The sequence below is a fragment of the Mus caroli genome, chromosome 8, assembly GCF_900094665.2.
Source record: "Mus caroli chromosome 8, CAROLI_EIJ_v1.1, whole genome shotgun sequence".
Classification (NCBI taxonomy): Eukaryota; Metazoa; Chordata; class Mammalia; order Rodentia; family Muridae; genus Mus; species Mus caroli.
In genome coordinates this window covers 47,976,555-47,992,501 of record NC_034577.1, presented here as the reverse complement: position 1 = coordinate 47,992,501, position 15,947 = coordinate 47,976,555, and the positions used below count along the sequence as shown (strand labels likewise).

Sequence of the window (15,947 nt, the reverse complement as noted above, 5' to 3'; positions counted from 1 at the left end):
AACATTCTGAACAGGCTGCAGTAGGTTTGGTATGGTAGCTGAGATGAGGGAAGGTTTAGATTTGGAGTGATTGATAGAGTAGGGGAACAGGAAGGATAAACGATGACTGATTAGGTTGAGGTATGGTAGCTGAGATGAGGGAAGGTCTAGATTTGGAGTGATAGAGTAGGGGAACAGGAAGGATAAACAATGGCTGCAGTAGGTTTGGTATGGTAGCTGAGATGAGGGAAGGTCTAGATTTGGAGTGATAGAGTAGGGGAACAGGAAGGATAAACGATGACTGATTAGTTGAATCTCTGCTCGGCTCACTGCCAGGGCACTTTTTACTTTGTTTATAAAATGCTGGCTAGAGTGTGGTACCACATACCTTTCCAAGGATGAAAATTTTAGTAGAGAAAACTATACTTTTTTGAGTAAAACTGGAGTGAAAGAAAATTCAGATGTGTTGCAGCGCATGCACACCCCACAGTCAAGGTTATTTTGCTGGTCTTCATGGGCTATTCCCTCATCATTACTGGCCTTGTCTCCTAACAAAGTCCCAAGCCACCCTATTTCTCTTCAGAGCACTCTTTCATAAACCTTGTATGACTATAGAGCTCTTCCAGTCTTAACCAGTGTTTTTAATAAACCATTATACTAATTGCTATCTCTTCAGAATAATCATGTGGTTCCCCGAGTGTACTTTTTTTTTTAAATCTCAGTAAACAGATGTGCTTTAGTGATGGAAATTATTCTTCCTCTATGGCTCTCATTATGTCACTGTTATCACAATCAAAGTGGGCATGTGGTTCACCCTTAGAGGTACCTGCTCCCTTCTCAGTCAAATCAACACTAAAATAAATTCAGAAGGTTGTCTTTGCTGGGAGGGATAATCTTCCACATGGAATAGCTGCTAGCCTCACGTACAATATTATACTCATAATGAGACATGTGAATTGAGGGGTTTTTTTTAAAAGTCTTTTACTCTTTACAGTGAGTGTTACTTTCTGTCTCAGCTGCTTTGAACTAGGAATTATTTATTGCATCTATTGAGTAAATAGATTATCAGTTAAGGAGACATAGAATGAATGAAATTAAAATTAATTTTCCCCAGTGATTTCTGTGTCACTTGTATCACTTAACATCATTTGGCACAATGTTAATTTGGTACAATGTTCTGTTATTTTCTCCCCCAGAAACTTCACAGTAAAGTTGCTTTCTGAAATATAATTAAAGAACAAAATAATTTCCTTCTTTTTAGATTTTACTGTTGAAGAGAATAATGTTAGAAGGTTGGCAGTGATGGATAACCAGGTCATACAACCTACACATATCTAGTATGTAATTATTTGTGTTCTGTACCATTTAGTACAGGGCCAAAAAAGGAATGCAAAGAACTTGCCAAGAATCCAATGTTGCTATCCTTTCAAAAAGAGAATGGAGTATAGAGTAGGTTCATTTTAATTTTTTTTTAATTTTATTGTCTGCTAAATAAAATATGCCTTCAAAATTCTTTTGAAAATAAATCCATTTTAACATTTTGAAATTCATGATTTCCTTTGTTAAAAAGAGAGACACATTCAAAATAGTATGCCCCAAAGGAGTAAGTCAACAGTGACGCTTATTTTATCTGATAGTATTCCATTCTCTGGACTTGGATATTTAAATAATAACAAAATTAATTCTTTGCTTGGGATCAGGATTTGATCACATTATGACTTTAAAAGCATAGAGTATTACCAGTGACTAAAACATCCTTTCTAGGATTGCAAATTGATTCCTATAGCATTATAATTACCTTAGGACAAAGGTACTATGTTGAGATCACAAATAGAAATGTAAACCAAATAAACAAAATAAAATGCCCCAAATCCCCACACATAAATAGCAACATGCATCAAAAGTCCAGGATATTAAAATAAATACAAATTTACTCATTAAAATTTCAAGCAGGCCAGTGAAATGGCTCACTGCATAAAGATGTCACTGCTCAAGCCTGATGACTTGAATTTGATGTTAGCCATAATCCCTATATAAAGGTGAAATGGGAAAACTGACCCCACAAAGTTGTATTATGTCCTCCACAGCTTGGCATGTGTACCCTCTAGACACATATATCATACACTCAATAAAAATCTTTTAAATAAAAGTAAAAATATCAACTTACTATATCACATATTAATAAATAGTAAGGTATTATTACTATACAAAAATTAATAATGAACTAAAGTTAGCATTGCATATGTAACTACTGATGCCTCCGTTAACTCTTGAGAATATTGTTTGATGTTCTGTGATTTTCAGTTTTGTTTTTATTTCATCTTCACTTGATATGGATAAAAGAAATCTGAGGTAGCAATAAAGAAAAGTGACAAATCTTATACTAAAGACTTAGGACTGCTAGCTGTTAGAAGGTCAGGATGGAAACCACAAAGAAATTCCTAACAATAAATGATCTGTGCTGTGGTGAGACACTTTTCTATAAAAGCAGCAGTATCTAGTTCAAGTCTTGCTTTATTTATTATCTTAGTTATTAGTATGCAGTGGTTCAAAGCTGACTGGCGTTTGTGGACTTCTTAGTCTAAATCCTGAATTTACAACTGTGAGTCAGAGTAGCATAGATCAGCACTATCAGTGACAGGAAATATGCCTGGTTACCTCCTGACATCTCCCTGATGAGGATGCAATCATAATGTGTTTCCTTGTTTTTGATTCACTTACTAGCTTGATTTTCAATTATATAATACTTCTACTTATTACTAAGAATAATAAGTGTAATACAGTCATGGGAATGAGTGTTATTAGTCCATTTAAAAAGTCCTTAGATGCTATCAAACATTTTTATAAGTAAATTTATTTTTACTTTCAAAACTAGTTTTAAAGAGTCTGGTACAGGGTGCACGCCTTTAATACCAGCTAGTGGGTCACTGTGGATTTAAAGCCAGATTAGTATTCATAGTCAGTTCCAGGACACCCAGGACTACACAGTGAACTACCATCTTGGAAAAAGAAAACAAAAACAAACAAACAATCAAACAAACAATAGAAGGATCAAGAGAGGAGAGGAAAGGAAGGGAGTAAGGGAGGGAATACAGGGAGAGACATCTAAAAGCAAAGGTTATTTGAGGAATAGTGTGAAAATGTAATACAGTAGAAGTTTCCTAAAATATATACATATAAGAAGGCGATCTAAATGAAATTGCCAAGTAAAGGGGGAAGATCCTCAGTTGGCTATCATTTGTCACCAAACAAAGTTTCTAGTCCCAGGAGTGTATTACATCTAATTGGCCAAAAGGATCCCACAAACTGATGGCAAGACTCCATTGCAGAATATAATGCCTATAGAACTCATTGAAAATGGAAGAGTTCAGCTGGTGCCTACATAGCGTCTTTATTCAATGTTCGCTAGCATCTTTGGTACAGGGAGAAACTCTGCCTGCTATCAAAAAAAGAAATATAAACACCAACCCAGTGACAAACCCTTTAATATATGATAGTATCCTATCTGCAAGATATGCTAATGCAATGATGGCTCAAAGTTTGTGGGGGCAACCAACCAGTATCTGATTTGACTCAAGACCTGCATCACAAGATGGAAAACATACTAGGGAAACAAACTACTCCTAAGGGTACATTGCATGTCGAAAAGTAGATGGCCAACAGACAATGAACTCAATGGTATCTTTAGAGGTTTCTTGTCTCATATTTGTTGAGGGTTGTTTGTTTGTTTGTTTGTTTCCTCTTTTATTTTATTCACATTTTTAAAATAATTCTCTTTGTGGTTTTGGATCCATATTATGGCTTCTAGTTTAATGTTTTTATGGGATTCCTGATTGTACAGATGAATGGGTCTCTGTGTTATTATCTGGTTCTTGTGACTTTTGGGGTGCTCTTTCCCTTCTGTCTGTTTGTTTTGTCCTATTCCAATATGTTAGATTTTGCTTTATGTTTTATATTATATCATCTTCATTTGATTTTATTATTCTTTATGAGCCTGTTTGTTTTCTAATAAGAAATAGAAAGGTTGTAGATTGAGATAGGAGGGAAAGTGGGGAGAAGCTGGGAGAAATAGAAGAGAAAACCCTAGTTAGGATATGGTATATGAAAAAAATCAATTTTGGATAAAGTTGGAAAAAACCCTTAAAGAACAATATTTGATTTCTCTGGGTTCTTGAACATTGTAGGTCAATCATTTCAAGTGTTTTTCTTCTTTGGCTAACTGAATTACTTTACTCTGATGCTTTTTTTTTTAAGTAGGTCCTTCAGTTTTCCTCTGTTGATTATCAATTAGCAAGGGTCTTTGTCTGGTTCAACTTACTTATGTCCTTATCCTGTCTGGACAAACACACTTTACCATCTTTTCCTTCTCTTACCACCCTGAAGACTAATGTTTTACATTCACCAACAATCAGTTCTCTACTTCATTTACTGTGTATGTTGGTAAAGGAGATAAAGAAGGTAAAATTAATACCTTATAATTCAGTAATTTGATGATATCATGGCCAGCTATCTGGAAAATGCTACTCCCGGATTCCAGACTTCGCACCAAATAATGAAGAGAAACTATGTATTAACAAATAACTGCTAACAGTCAAAAGACAGGTACAAATCAGGCATTGAGGGTTTATAGAAAAGAGATGGATTTTATTTGTTTTGGGAGAGGACTTCATGTTGTAACACTGTAACCATGTAACTTCAGGTAGGCCAGATTGGCCTCAAACTCAGATATCTGCCTACCTCTGCCTTCTTACTGCTGGGATGAAAACTGGGAACCACCACACCTGGTGATATATGTTATTTGGATATTAGGTTGACTTAAGTTTCAAGTGTTTGTGCATTATATTCATACTTTGGCCACATTCTCTTAGCAATATGTATTCATTTAATAATTCAGTTAGCATTGCACTCAAATATCCTTTTCAATATCTCTTCTTTAACTAAGAGTATCTCTTTATGTTACATATCACAGGGAGAGGAGTTAGATGAGAGAATATAAAGAGTTAGACCTTAGTGGGTGGTTTAGTTCTGATCATTCTGATGTGGAAGAATTAGGGCTCAAAATAGGCAACTGAGCACACAAGAACGGAATATTGTATGCTACATATATACATACATATACATATATATATATACATACATGTATATGTATATGTATATGTATATGTATATGTATATGTATATGTATATGTATATGTATATGTATATGTATATGTATATGTATATGTANATGTATATGTATATGTATATGTATATGTATATGTATATGTATATGTATATGTATATGTATATGTATATGTATATGTATATGTATATGTATATGTATATATACTTGACAAAACATAACTTTCAGACTCATGGCTTCAGTTGTTGTTTATAAACAGAAACAATGTATGTGCGCATGTATCTGTTTTATATATATATATATATATATATATATATATATATATATATACACACACACATATAACATATATATGCATACATATACATACATACATGTAAATATGCATGTATATTGTTTTTGTTTATAAACAACACCTGAAGTCTTAAGTTTGGATGTCATGAGTAATTTTAAGGGAGAAAAGTTCAGCAAATTCTAAAAGAAAAATGCCACAATTAGGTTTCCCATAAGCAAATACGGGACACAAGCTACAACTGTATTTCACTTACCCAGTTATAGTATGATGGAGTGGAAATGTGAATATCTCAAAACCTAAGTCATGGTAACGAATGTTTAAGTGGTGATGACTATGAATTAATGCATTTGATACGAGAAAATGATTAAATTGTAATGAGTAGCACAATCAGCTTGGTGAGGAAGAGAAGCATTCTGGACATTTTATTTTCAACCCAGACCCACACTTCTTGACCCCAAATTAATTGAACTGAGCAGGAAAACTGTAGCTAGAAGTCTGAAGACCAAGCATTCTGAATGTGAATTTCAGGAGTCTTACCCAGAAATCAGTATTTAATAGACTCTGCTATTCTAATAAAATTAGAGATTCTGTTTAAAAAAAAAGACACAGAGAAGTAGCAAGAGGCACTTAATTCTTTATAACAGTCTTTAAGTGTATCTCCTAGAATAAGTAGTAAATGAGTATTTTAACAAACTAAACAATAATTTCTTTAAATTTCTTAGCGCTAGATCCATTTTCACACACATGTGTGTATGTGTGTATGTGTGTGTGCATGAATGCGCACCCTAGCAAGCGTGTGTGTATAAAAACAAAGTTTTGGTTCCTCAAGGTGGAGGTTTATATTCTCGTTATACTTTGAGTAGTAATAAGTATATACAACTTCATACAAACTGTTTCTAGTTCCTATTTCTTTTTAACAGTTTTTAATAGAATGACCACAAATAAAACAAGTTCAGACATAGCAAGAATGTAATGGTTTAGGATCTCTAAACTTCTAAGCTGAAATGAATCCTGTCTTTGAACTTAAACATCTCATTTAAAATAGGTTTTCTTTGTTTTCAGCTGTCTAGATAGGACCTTTTATTTTTCACCATTGTGACAGTTAAAAGTAACATAAAGACTTACATGAAGTTTTATCAAGTAGAATTTTACATAGTTCATTTAAGTATATCTTTTCAAAGAGAAGTATAATTAAGTATACCAATTACAATAATATATTTATAAATTTAATATACTCTAGAAAAATGAAACAATCTCAATTTCACAATTTCACAAACAGATCATCAATGAGTATGTAGTATTAACAAAAGGCTAGTAAATATCTTTTCTACTTTTTTCCACATTTGACCTTATGACATATTCTCAGTCATAAATACATTATAAATAAAATATTCATTTATAATCCCCTTAGATTTTCATATTTACATGAAAATAAGAAAGACTAGCTGATTTTATTGCCACCATTTGGAGTAGAGTTTACTCTAAGCCACTTAACCACCATATTTCCACACAAGTACTAATTTCCAAAAAGTGTTTTGCTGTGAAATTTTGGTATGGCTTACTCTAATGAAATAGTTTCACATTCCTAATTAGAGATTCTCACTTGAAATTTGTGTTTCAAAGAATTTTACTTAGTATCCAGCAGTAAATGCAATATGAACACATTCATAAGGCACTTGCTTTAAGAATGAGATAGATTAGTCAGCTCTGTCCAGTTCCAGCTCTCCTTATGTCAGCCAGCGTGTATTTGACAATGAGATGCTGGACCTGATTTCCTAGCCTTGAATTCAACAACCTATTCTCGACCTTTGTGGTCAATAAAATACAGCAGAACTCCTATACTGGGACACTTCCCTATGCTAGCTAGGTCAGCCCCTGGGCATCTTAGAAGGTTCATTTTGGTAGGCTTTTTCTTGGAAACCTTCACTATTGCAGAAAAACCCAAAGATGGTCACAGATGAACCTACAATTAACAGACACTATAAGCTGCCAGCTATTTGTGAACTATCTCAGATCATCAGTTTGATGAAGCCTACGGACGGTTGAATACCAAGCTGACATTACGCAGTAACAACTCAAGACTGCATGTAAGAAGTGAGGAGCTGATAGTTACCACATAGAGCCATGAGAGTTATTAATGAATCATTTCATAAACTTACTTGGAGAATGGTTTATTTACAGCAAAAGATGCATGTGGCACTAATTTATCTTTATCTGGCTCACAATGTTATTAGATTATTATAACTGTCTAGGGAAAATAATATCCTACAGAGTTAAATGATACATAAGCATTGTTATTATTAGTCTAGACTTGACTCTAGAATCACACAACATGATTTTTTAAAAAATGAACTCATTAGACTCACATGTTTTACCTCTTGCTATTACTGAACAATAGTCTGAGCTACGTCAACTTATAGTACATAAATTTATAGCTACGTACACTTATAGCTACGTAAATTTATAGTATCATCAAACACAAGATAGAAAGTCTTCAATGATTTATAAAAGTGATCTCTTTCAAACATTGTCTATTTATGTCTTGTTCATAGTTGTTTATATTATGTTGCTTGTCCCCGGAAAATACTTTTAGAAGCCCATATTCCAAATTTCTCAACAGCTTTAAATTTCCTTAACCAACTCCATTTTTATTTGAAAATAAATGGCAGAAAAATATAGTCTCATCTTGTCTTTGTTGTCAAAGTGTATGGGCTTTTGATCTATCAATGAATTTTATGGTATCACATTTCAAGCTTCTAACGTAGGACATTTAGTACATAATTGGTAACTCGTACCTTTTCCTACTTTATGCTATTTATCCCTTCTCTCCTGCCCCTTAACCAATGTTGCTTACACTGTTTCTTTCAAGTAAACAATTCATTATATAGGTGTATCTTCCACCAAAGTTTGGGAACTCTTTTTTTTTTTTTTTTTTTTTTTTTTTTTTTTNGGTTTTTAGAGACAGGGTTTCTCTGTATAGCCCTGGCTGTCCTGGAACTCACTTTGTAGACCAGACTGGCCTTGAACTCAGAAATCTGCCTGCCTCTGTCTCCCGAGTGCTGGGATTAAAGGTATGTGCCACCACGCCCGGAGGGAACTCTTATATACATGCACTCACACATATTTAAGTAAAGCAGTGACTAACACACTTAGGGGAAAAAAATTAAACATTTTGCCCTATGCCTTTCCTGGACTCTGAAGTTCCACAGTTGGAGAAACAGGAATGGTAGTTAATGTTAACCTTGAAGCTAAAATATTAATATGCTCAGAAAATACTCGGCCCCTGCATTTTTCAATGTAGGTTATTTTCTCTAACATTTTTTTTCCAGAAAAGTTTAAAGCAAAATGGAAGTGTTGGTAGCCAAACCAAGGAAGAAGACCCCTTATCTGAATTTCCCTAGTTTGTACAGAACTTATTTTGTTTTTTGAGAATTGGCCATGTGCGTCAAAGATGTGATGAGTGTAAATTATTCAGAAGATTGGATTGACAATTCCTCTCACCCTTCCACAGAGGTAGAGTAAGAAGTTCTCTTACAGTCGGTGAGCACTATGTTCATCCTCACAGTCCCATTTCCTTTAATTACTTTTTTTTCCCTGTTTTCTTTGGTTTTATATGAGACAAGGTTTATTTGTGTAGTCCTGGTGTCCTGAAACTCACTCCATATCCAGGCCAGCCTCCAATTCAGAGATCTTCCTGCTTCTGCCTCCTGAGTGCTGAGATTAAAAGTAGGTGCCACCACCTCCTGGTTTAATTTTCAATTCCGACACCAGAAAAAGAAAGTCACAGCCTGCTGGGACAGTGCAACATTTTCCTGTACTGTTTTCTCTGTTATCCCAGGACCCTAGACTCCATTTCTGAGTCACTGATTAATAACTTACCACCTGCAAATAAAAGGCATTAAGTGAAATTCTGTTTTTTTTTTACAAGTGAAAAGGAAGAGGAAAAATGTAACGTCAATAATAAAGTAGTTTCTATCTCATTTCTGTGCAAACTTTTTTTTTCCTCCCCTCTCTCATTGGCTCTTCTAACTTTTCTGTGGATCCTCTCTCCTAATTTCCATCCTGAGTCTTGGCTGTAGATTCTCACTCTCTCTTGCTGAATACCAGGTGATTGATTTCATGGTTTTGTTTTATTTTGCTTCGCTTTGTTGTTTCCTAACCTGTGGTTTGTCCCTCATTCCTCTACTTCCTTTCTCTCAGCAGGGAACTGACACCTACATGAGTCCATTCCGATGAACCAATAGTTAGAAGAACTAAGGTTAAACTCCAGATCACTCCAGAAATGCGGGTACTAACTCGAACCTCGCCCCACAGCACTTTATATACTTTGGATTCGTGATCTACCCATGAAAATCAAAGTAAAATTCAGAGTCAATCATTTTCTTTATGGTTTGAAAAGACAAACTAGAGAAATAATTAACTCTAAGATGGGAAAATTTAACTGTTGATAGCCAGCCAATCCAAGCTTACGTTGATCAGGGTAAATAATGTCCTGTTTTCTAAATACTAGCATCTTAATGTTTTTAATAGAGACAATTACATGATTACACAAAACCAATTATTTTGGCTTTTTGTTTAAGAGAGAGCCACCTTCCTCGGTTGATATTCTCGTACACTGTATGTATTCTTCAAAGCCCACTTTCTTTAACAGAGTGGAAGTGTTTTGTTTTACATAACCTGAAGGTATTTCCACTCTTTTTAAATCTTCCACTCAGACTCCACTCTAAAGATCATTTCTAACACTTTTATTACAAAGGACTTAAAAGAAAATGAGTCTTTCTAAGACTCTTGCAGGGTCAAGCAAGAAGAGACTATTAATGTCTTGATCACAGTTAACATTCATAGGCAAAAATGTTCTTCGCCTTTTCTGTTTTCTTTTCTTCTAAGTTGGCCAGTGTGTATAAATCCCACTGCTTAGTAGTCCGAGCATCCCCTAACGCTGAGCCTGTGGGAATTTAGGAATTTCTACAGGGGCATGTCAGCCCAAAGGGCTCCTTTGCTCTGGGTGAAATCACTTACAACAAAGGACAAGGGAGCAGCGGGGGAGGGGCGACTAATGGACTTGGACCGGAAGCAAGGAGTCCACTGGCGTTTGCATAGTAAATCCCCCGCTGCTGGTGGATCAGTAACTGTGGAAATGCAATACTGAACGAGCACTTTCCGCATAAGCTGAACAAACACGCCCAAGTTCACTGATGGTGGGTTACTTCTCCACTGTTTTAAGAACTTTTCTCACCTTAAGCCACTTCCTCTGATGCTGGATTTGTATCTCCGGGATAGACACCCAGTCCTCCACCCCTTCACTGCACCCCAGAACTGTCCTGGAAGTGTGCCAAGCTGCGTCTTAGAACTCCAGAGAAACTGGAACGAAGCTGAACTGCTCCAAGGCTACCGTGAGGTGACCTAAGCCACTCGGGGCGTCCTTTCATTTACCAAGATTCTTCCAAGGAAAAGTGAAGCTTCCAGCCTCAACTTAAAACCTCTGTGCAAATGAACGTTCAGTTTACACAGGGACAAGGAACTGTCCCCAAATCTCGCCCTGCCGCAATGTGTTTCTGTACTCAAACGAGTTAAGAGCTGAAAGTTTTGTAAGTTTTCGTTACTCATGACTCGCTTCAACTTGCACCACAAAGCCCTCATCAGATATGTTATAGTGGTGCTCCTCCTTACAATCCGCTTGCTATTTCTAATCTTCCTCTTTTTAAAAATTCCTCAGATACTGTCCAAAGCAAGGTACACCATACTCGCAGGCACCCTAAGCACCATTTTTTGCTTTAAGTGCCAACTCTTCCCTCCCTCCTCCTTCTTAGAATAAATCCAGAGGTACCACAGAGCAAAGCGCAGCAGGGGATGGCAGGGGATGGTCCAGGGGTGATGCGCGCAATCAGTGGTTCACAGTCTCTTTCAATAACACCTGCTTCCCGCCCTGCGGGTCCTTGAGGAGCCGCTGCACTCACCCATATCCAAAAGTCTTCCTTCCTTCCTCTCCTGAGGTCCCTAGAGAAGTGTGAAAGACCAGGCAGGCGCTGCGTGCAGTCCACTTGTCCAAGCTGCGCTCCGGTTCCCAGTGCCCCAGCCACTGACAGCCTGGCCCCTCCCAGCGGAGTCAGCCCCGCCGGTCCCAGCGAATTCCGCCGCCCGCAGACCCCTCCCTCTCTCCACCTGCTTCTACTGATTTGAAACCTAGTTCCCTCAGCTTCACAGTTGCCTAGCTCCCAGAGGCCTGCACTCTGACCCCTTTCAGTTTCTGAAGAGCCATATGCAAATGTCTTCCTCCTAAATATATTGCCCTGGGGTCCCTGCAGCACCCCAGGAGTCCAAGCATTAACCCTTACCCAAAACAGTAATGGGGGAGGGTCCTCAGGAAAAAAATATTCCCGAAAAAAAAATATAAGATCATTCAATATTATTCTTTTTTCCCCTGTTTTTAGTACAACACTTTTTTTTTTCTTAATAAGGATGTTAAAAACAAGAGAAAGAAATGTTTTTTCCTTTATACTGGACAATCTCTTCTACATTAAATATTTATTTTTGCAATATAACATGACTATCTTATATGTAAAATGTTATGTTACACAAAACAAACACACACAAACATACACACTCACACACAAATATTCATTCACACACATACACATATTCATACACACAAACACACACACACATTCACTCATCCACACATACACATTCACACACAGAGAGAGACACACACACACACACACACACACACACACACACGCAAAGCAGAACTCAGCTGAAAGTAAAGGCACCTGGAGAGAAAGAAAGACAGAGAGACTGGGATAGAGAGATTCTGGAGTTAGAACAATGCTACACTGGGATTTGGTTTCATAAAATAAGTGATCAGGAAAAAGTTACCTCTGACGTCTCTTCAAACCAAATGAGATCATAATTCTAGGGAGATTTGGCCTAATTTTTTCAAGATTTATCCTGAAGAGGTTATTTTGGTAAGTCCCAAGAGTTTCTTGAGCTACCATTTCCTGTAGTGTATCCCCTAAAGTGTACAAATTTAATACCATGAACAAGAGAAGATAAAGTAGACCTGGATACCACCCCTGAGGAGATTGCTGCCTAATGGTGAAGACCTTATATAAAATATTTGTAGTATCTTTGGCAGGAGACATTAATACATGCAGACCATATTATTAAATTGGCTCAGCCAGCATCTCTCCCATAAAGGAAGAGGTATGTTCCTCGAAGAAAGGTTGCTAATGCATTTCAGTTCAATGGGAAGGGCAAGTCATTCTTGTGGGAGGGGAAAGGAAGTAGTCAATAACAGTTAACAGTGTTCAATGTATATCATTCAGAAATACATCACCATCCTGGAACCTGACAGACATGAATGAAGTGTGACTACAGCAAAACATGCCATTCATACAGTAGTTCCCCATAAATAAATTATGAAATTTGGAGACTGATTCAAAAGCTCAGGTCTGCAAACACCTGAGGTCCCATTCCAAAATAAGATAATTTTTAAGAAATTAAAATTTCTTTGGATTTTCTGTGGCATCTCCTTGTGATGATGACAGCATGAGGTGGGTGTCACTGCCAGGTAATGTCCCCAGGCAGCTAAGCAAGAAAAACTCATAGGTAAATAGAGATGCTGCAGAGCTGGACCTGAATCAATTTTCTGCACTCTATCATTGTATCCAGGGAGACCTACAGGTGCCTGAGAAAAGGCTGGGTATCCTTTAAGCAAAGCATGAATCAGAAATGCTTTAAATGTCCCTAGAAAATTATAAGAATTAAACAATGCAAATCAAAAAATGGATGTGAGCTGTACTGGCTATGTCAACTTGACATAAGCTGGAGATATCACAGAGAAAGGACCCTCCCTTGAGGAAATGCTTCCATGAGATCCAGCTATAAAGCACTTTCTCAATTAGTGATCAAGGGAGGAGGGCCCAGCCCATTGTGAGTGGTGGCATCCCTGGGCTGGTAGTGCTGGGTTCTATAAGAAAGCAAGCTGGCAAGCCAGAGGAAGCAAACCAGTAAGCAGCACCATCCATGGCCTCTGCATCAGCTCCTGCCTCCAGGTCCCTGCCTTGTGTGAGTTCCTGTACGCTGTAGAATCCCTTTCCTCTAACTTGCTTCTTGGTCATGCTGTTTTGTGCAGGAATAGAAACCCTGACTAAGACATGGGCCTAAACAGAAAGATTGTAGAAGATTAAAAATAAAGGCTAGGAAACACTTAAAGTGTTCAACATCTTTAGCCATCAGGCAAATGTTGATTAAAATGTCTTTTAGACTTCATCTTGTTCCTATCAGAATGGCCTTCAGGAATACAAATGACAACAAATGCTTGTGTATATATGAGACAGGGGAACTCAAACACTGTTGGCAGGAATGCAAACTAGTACAGCCACTTTGGAAACCAGTCTGGCAGTTTATCAAAAACTATAGATAGAACTGCTATATGATCTGAGTATGCTACTTCTGGTCGTGCATTCAAAGCAGAGATTTTTGTATCCTATCTTGGTCATCACCACTCTATTAGCAGTATCTAGGAAAGTGGAATAATCTAGATATTCATCAACATGTGAATGGATAAGAGAAATGAAGTACATATGCACAACAAAATAAAAAATGTGAAATTGGCAGGTAAATAGATGGAGCTCGAAAAAAAATATGTATTGACTCAAGCTCAAAATGATAAACTTGTCATGTTCTCTCTCATATGGTTGGCAGGTCCTTGCTTCAAGTCTTTTGTTCTGTGTCTTTAGTTTGGAGCACAATGGAAGCCATGAAACTAGAGAGGGGCTAGTTATTGGAGGGGACAGTGATGCGTTTAAAAGGGGAGACTAGTGGATTATGGGTAAAACAAAAGGGAAATGTGGAATCCTGGGATAGAAAGGCTTAAGCACAGAGGGGCATGGAAGTATCAGGAATTTAGAGGGCAGAATAATGGCTAGCCCAAAGGAAGTATGTACAAAAAGCAATGTGGAAGCTTACTCTCTCACAACCTGATTAAAAATATGCATGGAGGGATAGCAGAACAGATGTAATATAAAAGAGGAGAAAGTGAGAGTTAAAAGATTAACCAGTAACGGGATCTGAAGCCAAAGTTCACAGAAGGAGACAAAGGATAAACCAAACTAAATTGAGAATGTAATAAATAGTCATGTGTTATTATACTAGCTTTAAAATAGAACTTTAAAAAATGAGTTCAAAGGGATATACCCTGCATGAGTGGATGATATTGTTCCCAGTAGATGTGGGTTATTAACCAAGCTCACATGACAAAGCATGGGCTATCCCCTATGAGCTGAAGGCCCCAGAGGTTACAAGCAATACAGCATGCTCCCATTGCCTTTGGTTACGTAGCATAATTATATAATGAATCCCTATTACTGAAAATACCAAACACTCTGAAAGGCATAGAGAAGTCCCTTTCAAATTAATCGGAAAACTCTTGATGGCTAGCTTTAACAATGGTGGAAGGTGTTGGGAAGGCTGCCTGGGAACAAAAATATTATTTCTCCTAGCCAGCCCTGGACTCTTCATGTACAATATGAACATTTCAGGCAAGATGTACTCAGCAATGCAATAATAACCAGACTGATAGGGTAGCTAACAGATTTCTGATTGGATTTGAGGCCTGTTCTACAGGAGGAAATTTCATGCCTACTACAGAAACCTTGGTCAAAAGCCAATGACTGGGGAGGTCATGGGCTCTAGGGTAGATCCTGCTGCCCTTAGTTTGCCAAATGGTCATGTTATCAAGCTGCCTTCTAAATATTTATGCTTATATCTACAGACCTGGGCTTCTCTAAGTCTTAGTCAGAGAAACTCCTTTTTTTGCAATGGACTGCAGCCAATACTGAGATGCATAACTCATCAAATTGCCAAGAATAAGAGATTGAGTGTTCAGCTCTAAACCTTTATCAGCACTCTCTGGCCCCGAAGCTCAGGAATCATGAAAGAAGAGGAGGTAGGAAGAATGTAAGGGCTGGAGAATCAAGAAGCATGCTGCCAAATGCTGTCTTTTGGATGTACCATGCATCTATAAATGACATCAGCTGCACCTCAAGACCCACAAAAGATACAGCCTGCCAAAATGTCTCCATAGACCTCATTGCATTAGTGAGGAGCAATTGACAGTTGATTGATGGTAAGAAAGGGACAATCATTCTTTGAAGGTGTGGCCACTGGTAGGTTTCCTATGACCCAGTAGACAGTCCCACACTCATGCATGTATTAATTAGATTTTAGATATTAAAAGAGAGAGAAAAGAAAAGGCAGGTAGGAAAGGGAAGTGTTACAAAAACATGGAGAATCAGGGCAGGAGGAGAAGAGGTGTTCATGGCAATATTTTATTGAAAGGTATATGAACTTTTCAATGAATAAACAATAATAGTGAGGATATGGAATAAAAAACACCAACATTTGCGGGACAGTGGTGGTGCACGCCTTTGATCCCGGCACTTGGGAGGCAGAGGCAAGCAGATTTCTGAGTTCGAGACCAGCCTGGTCTACAGAGTGAGTTCCAGGACAGCCAGGGCTAAACAGAGAAACCCTGTCTCAGAAAAACAA

The 15,947-nt window shown here is 37.4% G+C and overlaps 1 protein-coding gene across 1 annotated transcript in view; it reads right to left on the bottom strand.

Annotated features, from left to right (window-relative positions):
* Gpm6a (glycoprotein M6A) overlaps window positions 1-11,573 on the bottom strand; it is a 251,111-nt gene extending 239,538 nt beyond the window's left edge. The window contains exon 1 of the mRNA XM_021169730.2: window positions 11,354-11,573. Within this exon, the coding sequence (XP_021025389.1) occupies window positions 11,354-11,357 (4 nt within the window). The 5' untranslated portion in view covers window positions 11,358-11,573. The remainder of the gene's footprint in view (window positions 1-11,353) is intronic.
* Between the last annotated feature and the right edge of the window lie 4,374 nt (window positions 11,574-15,947).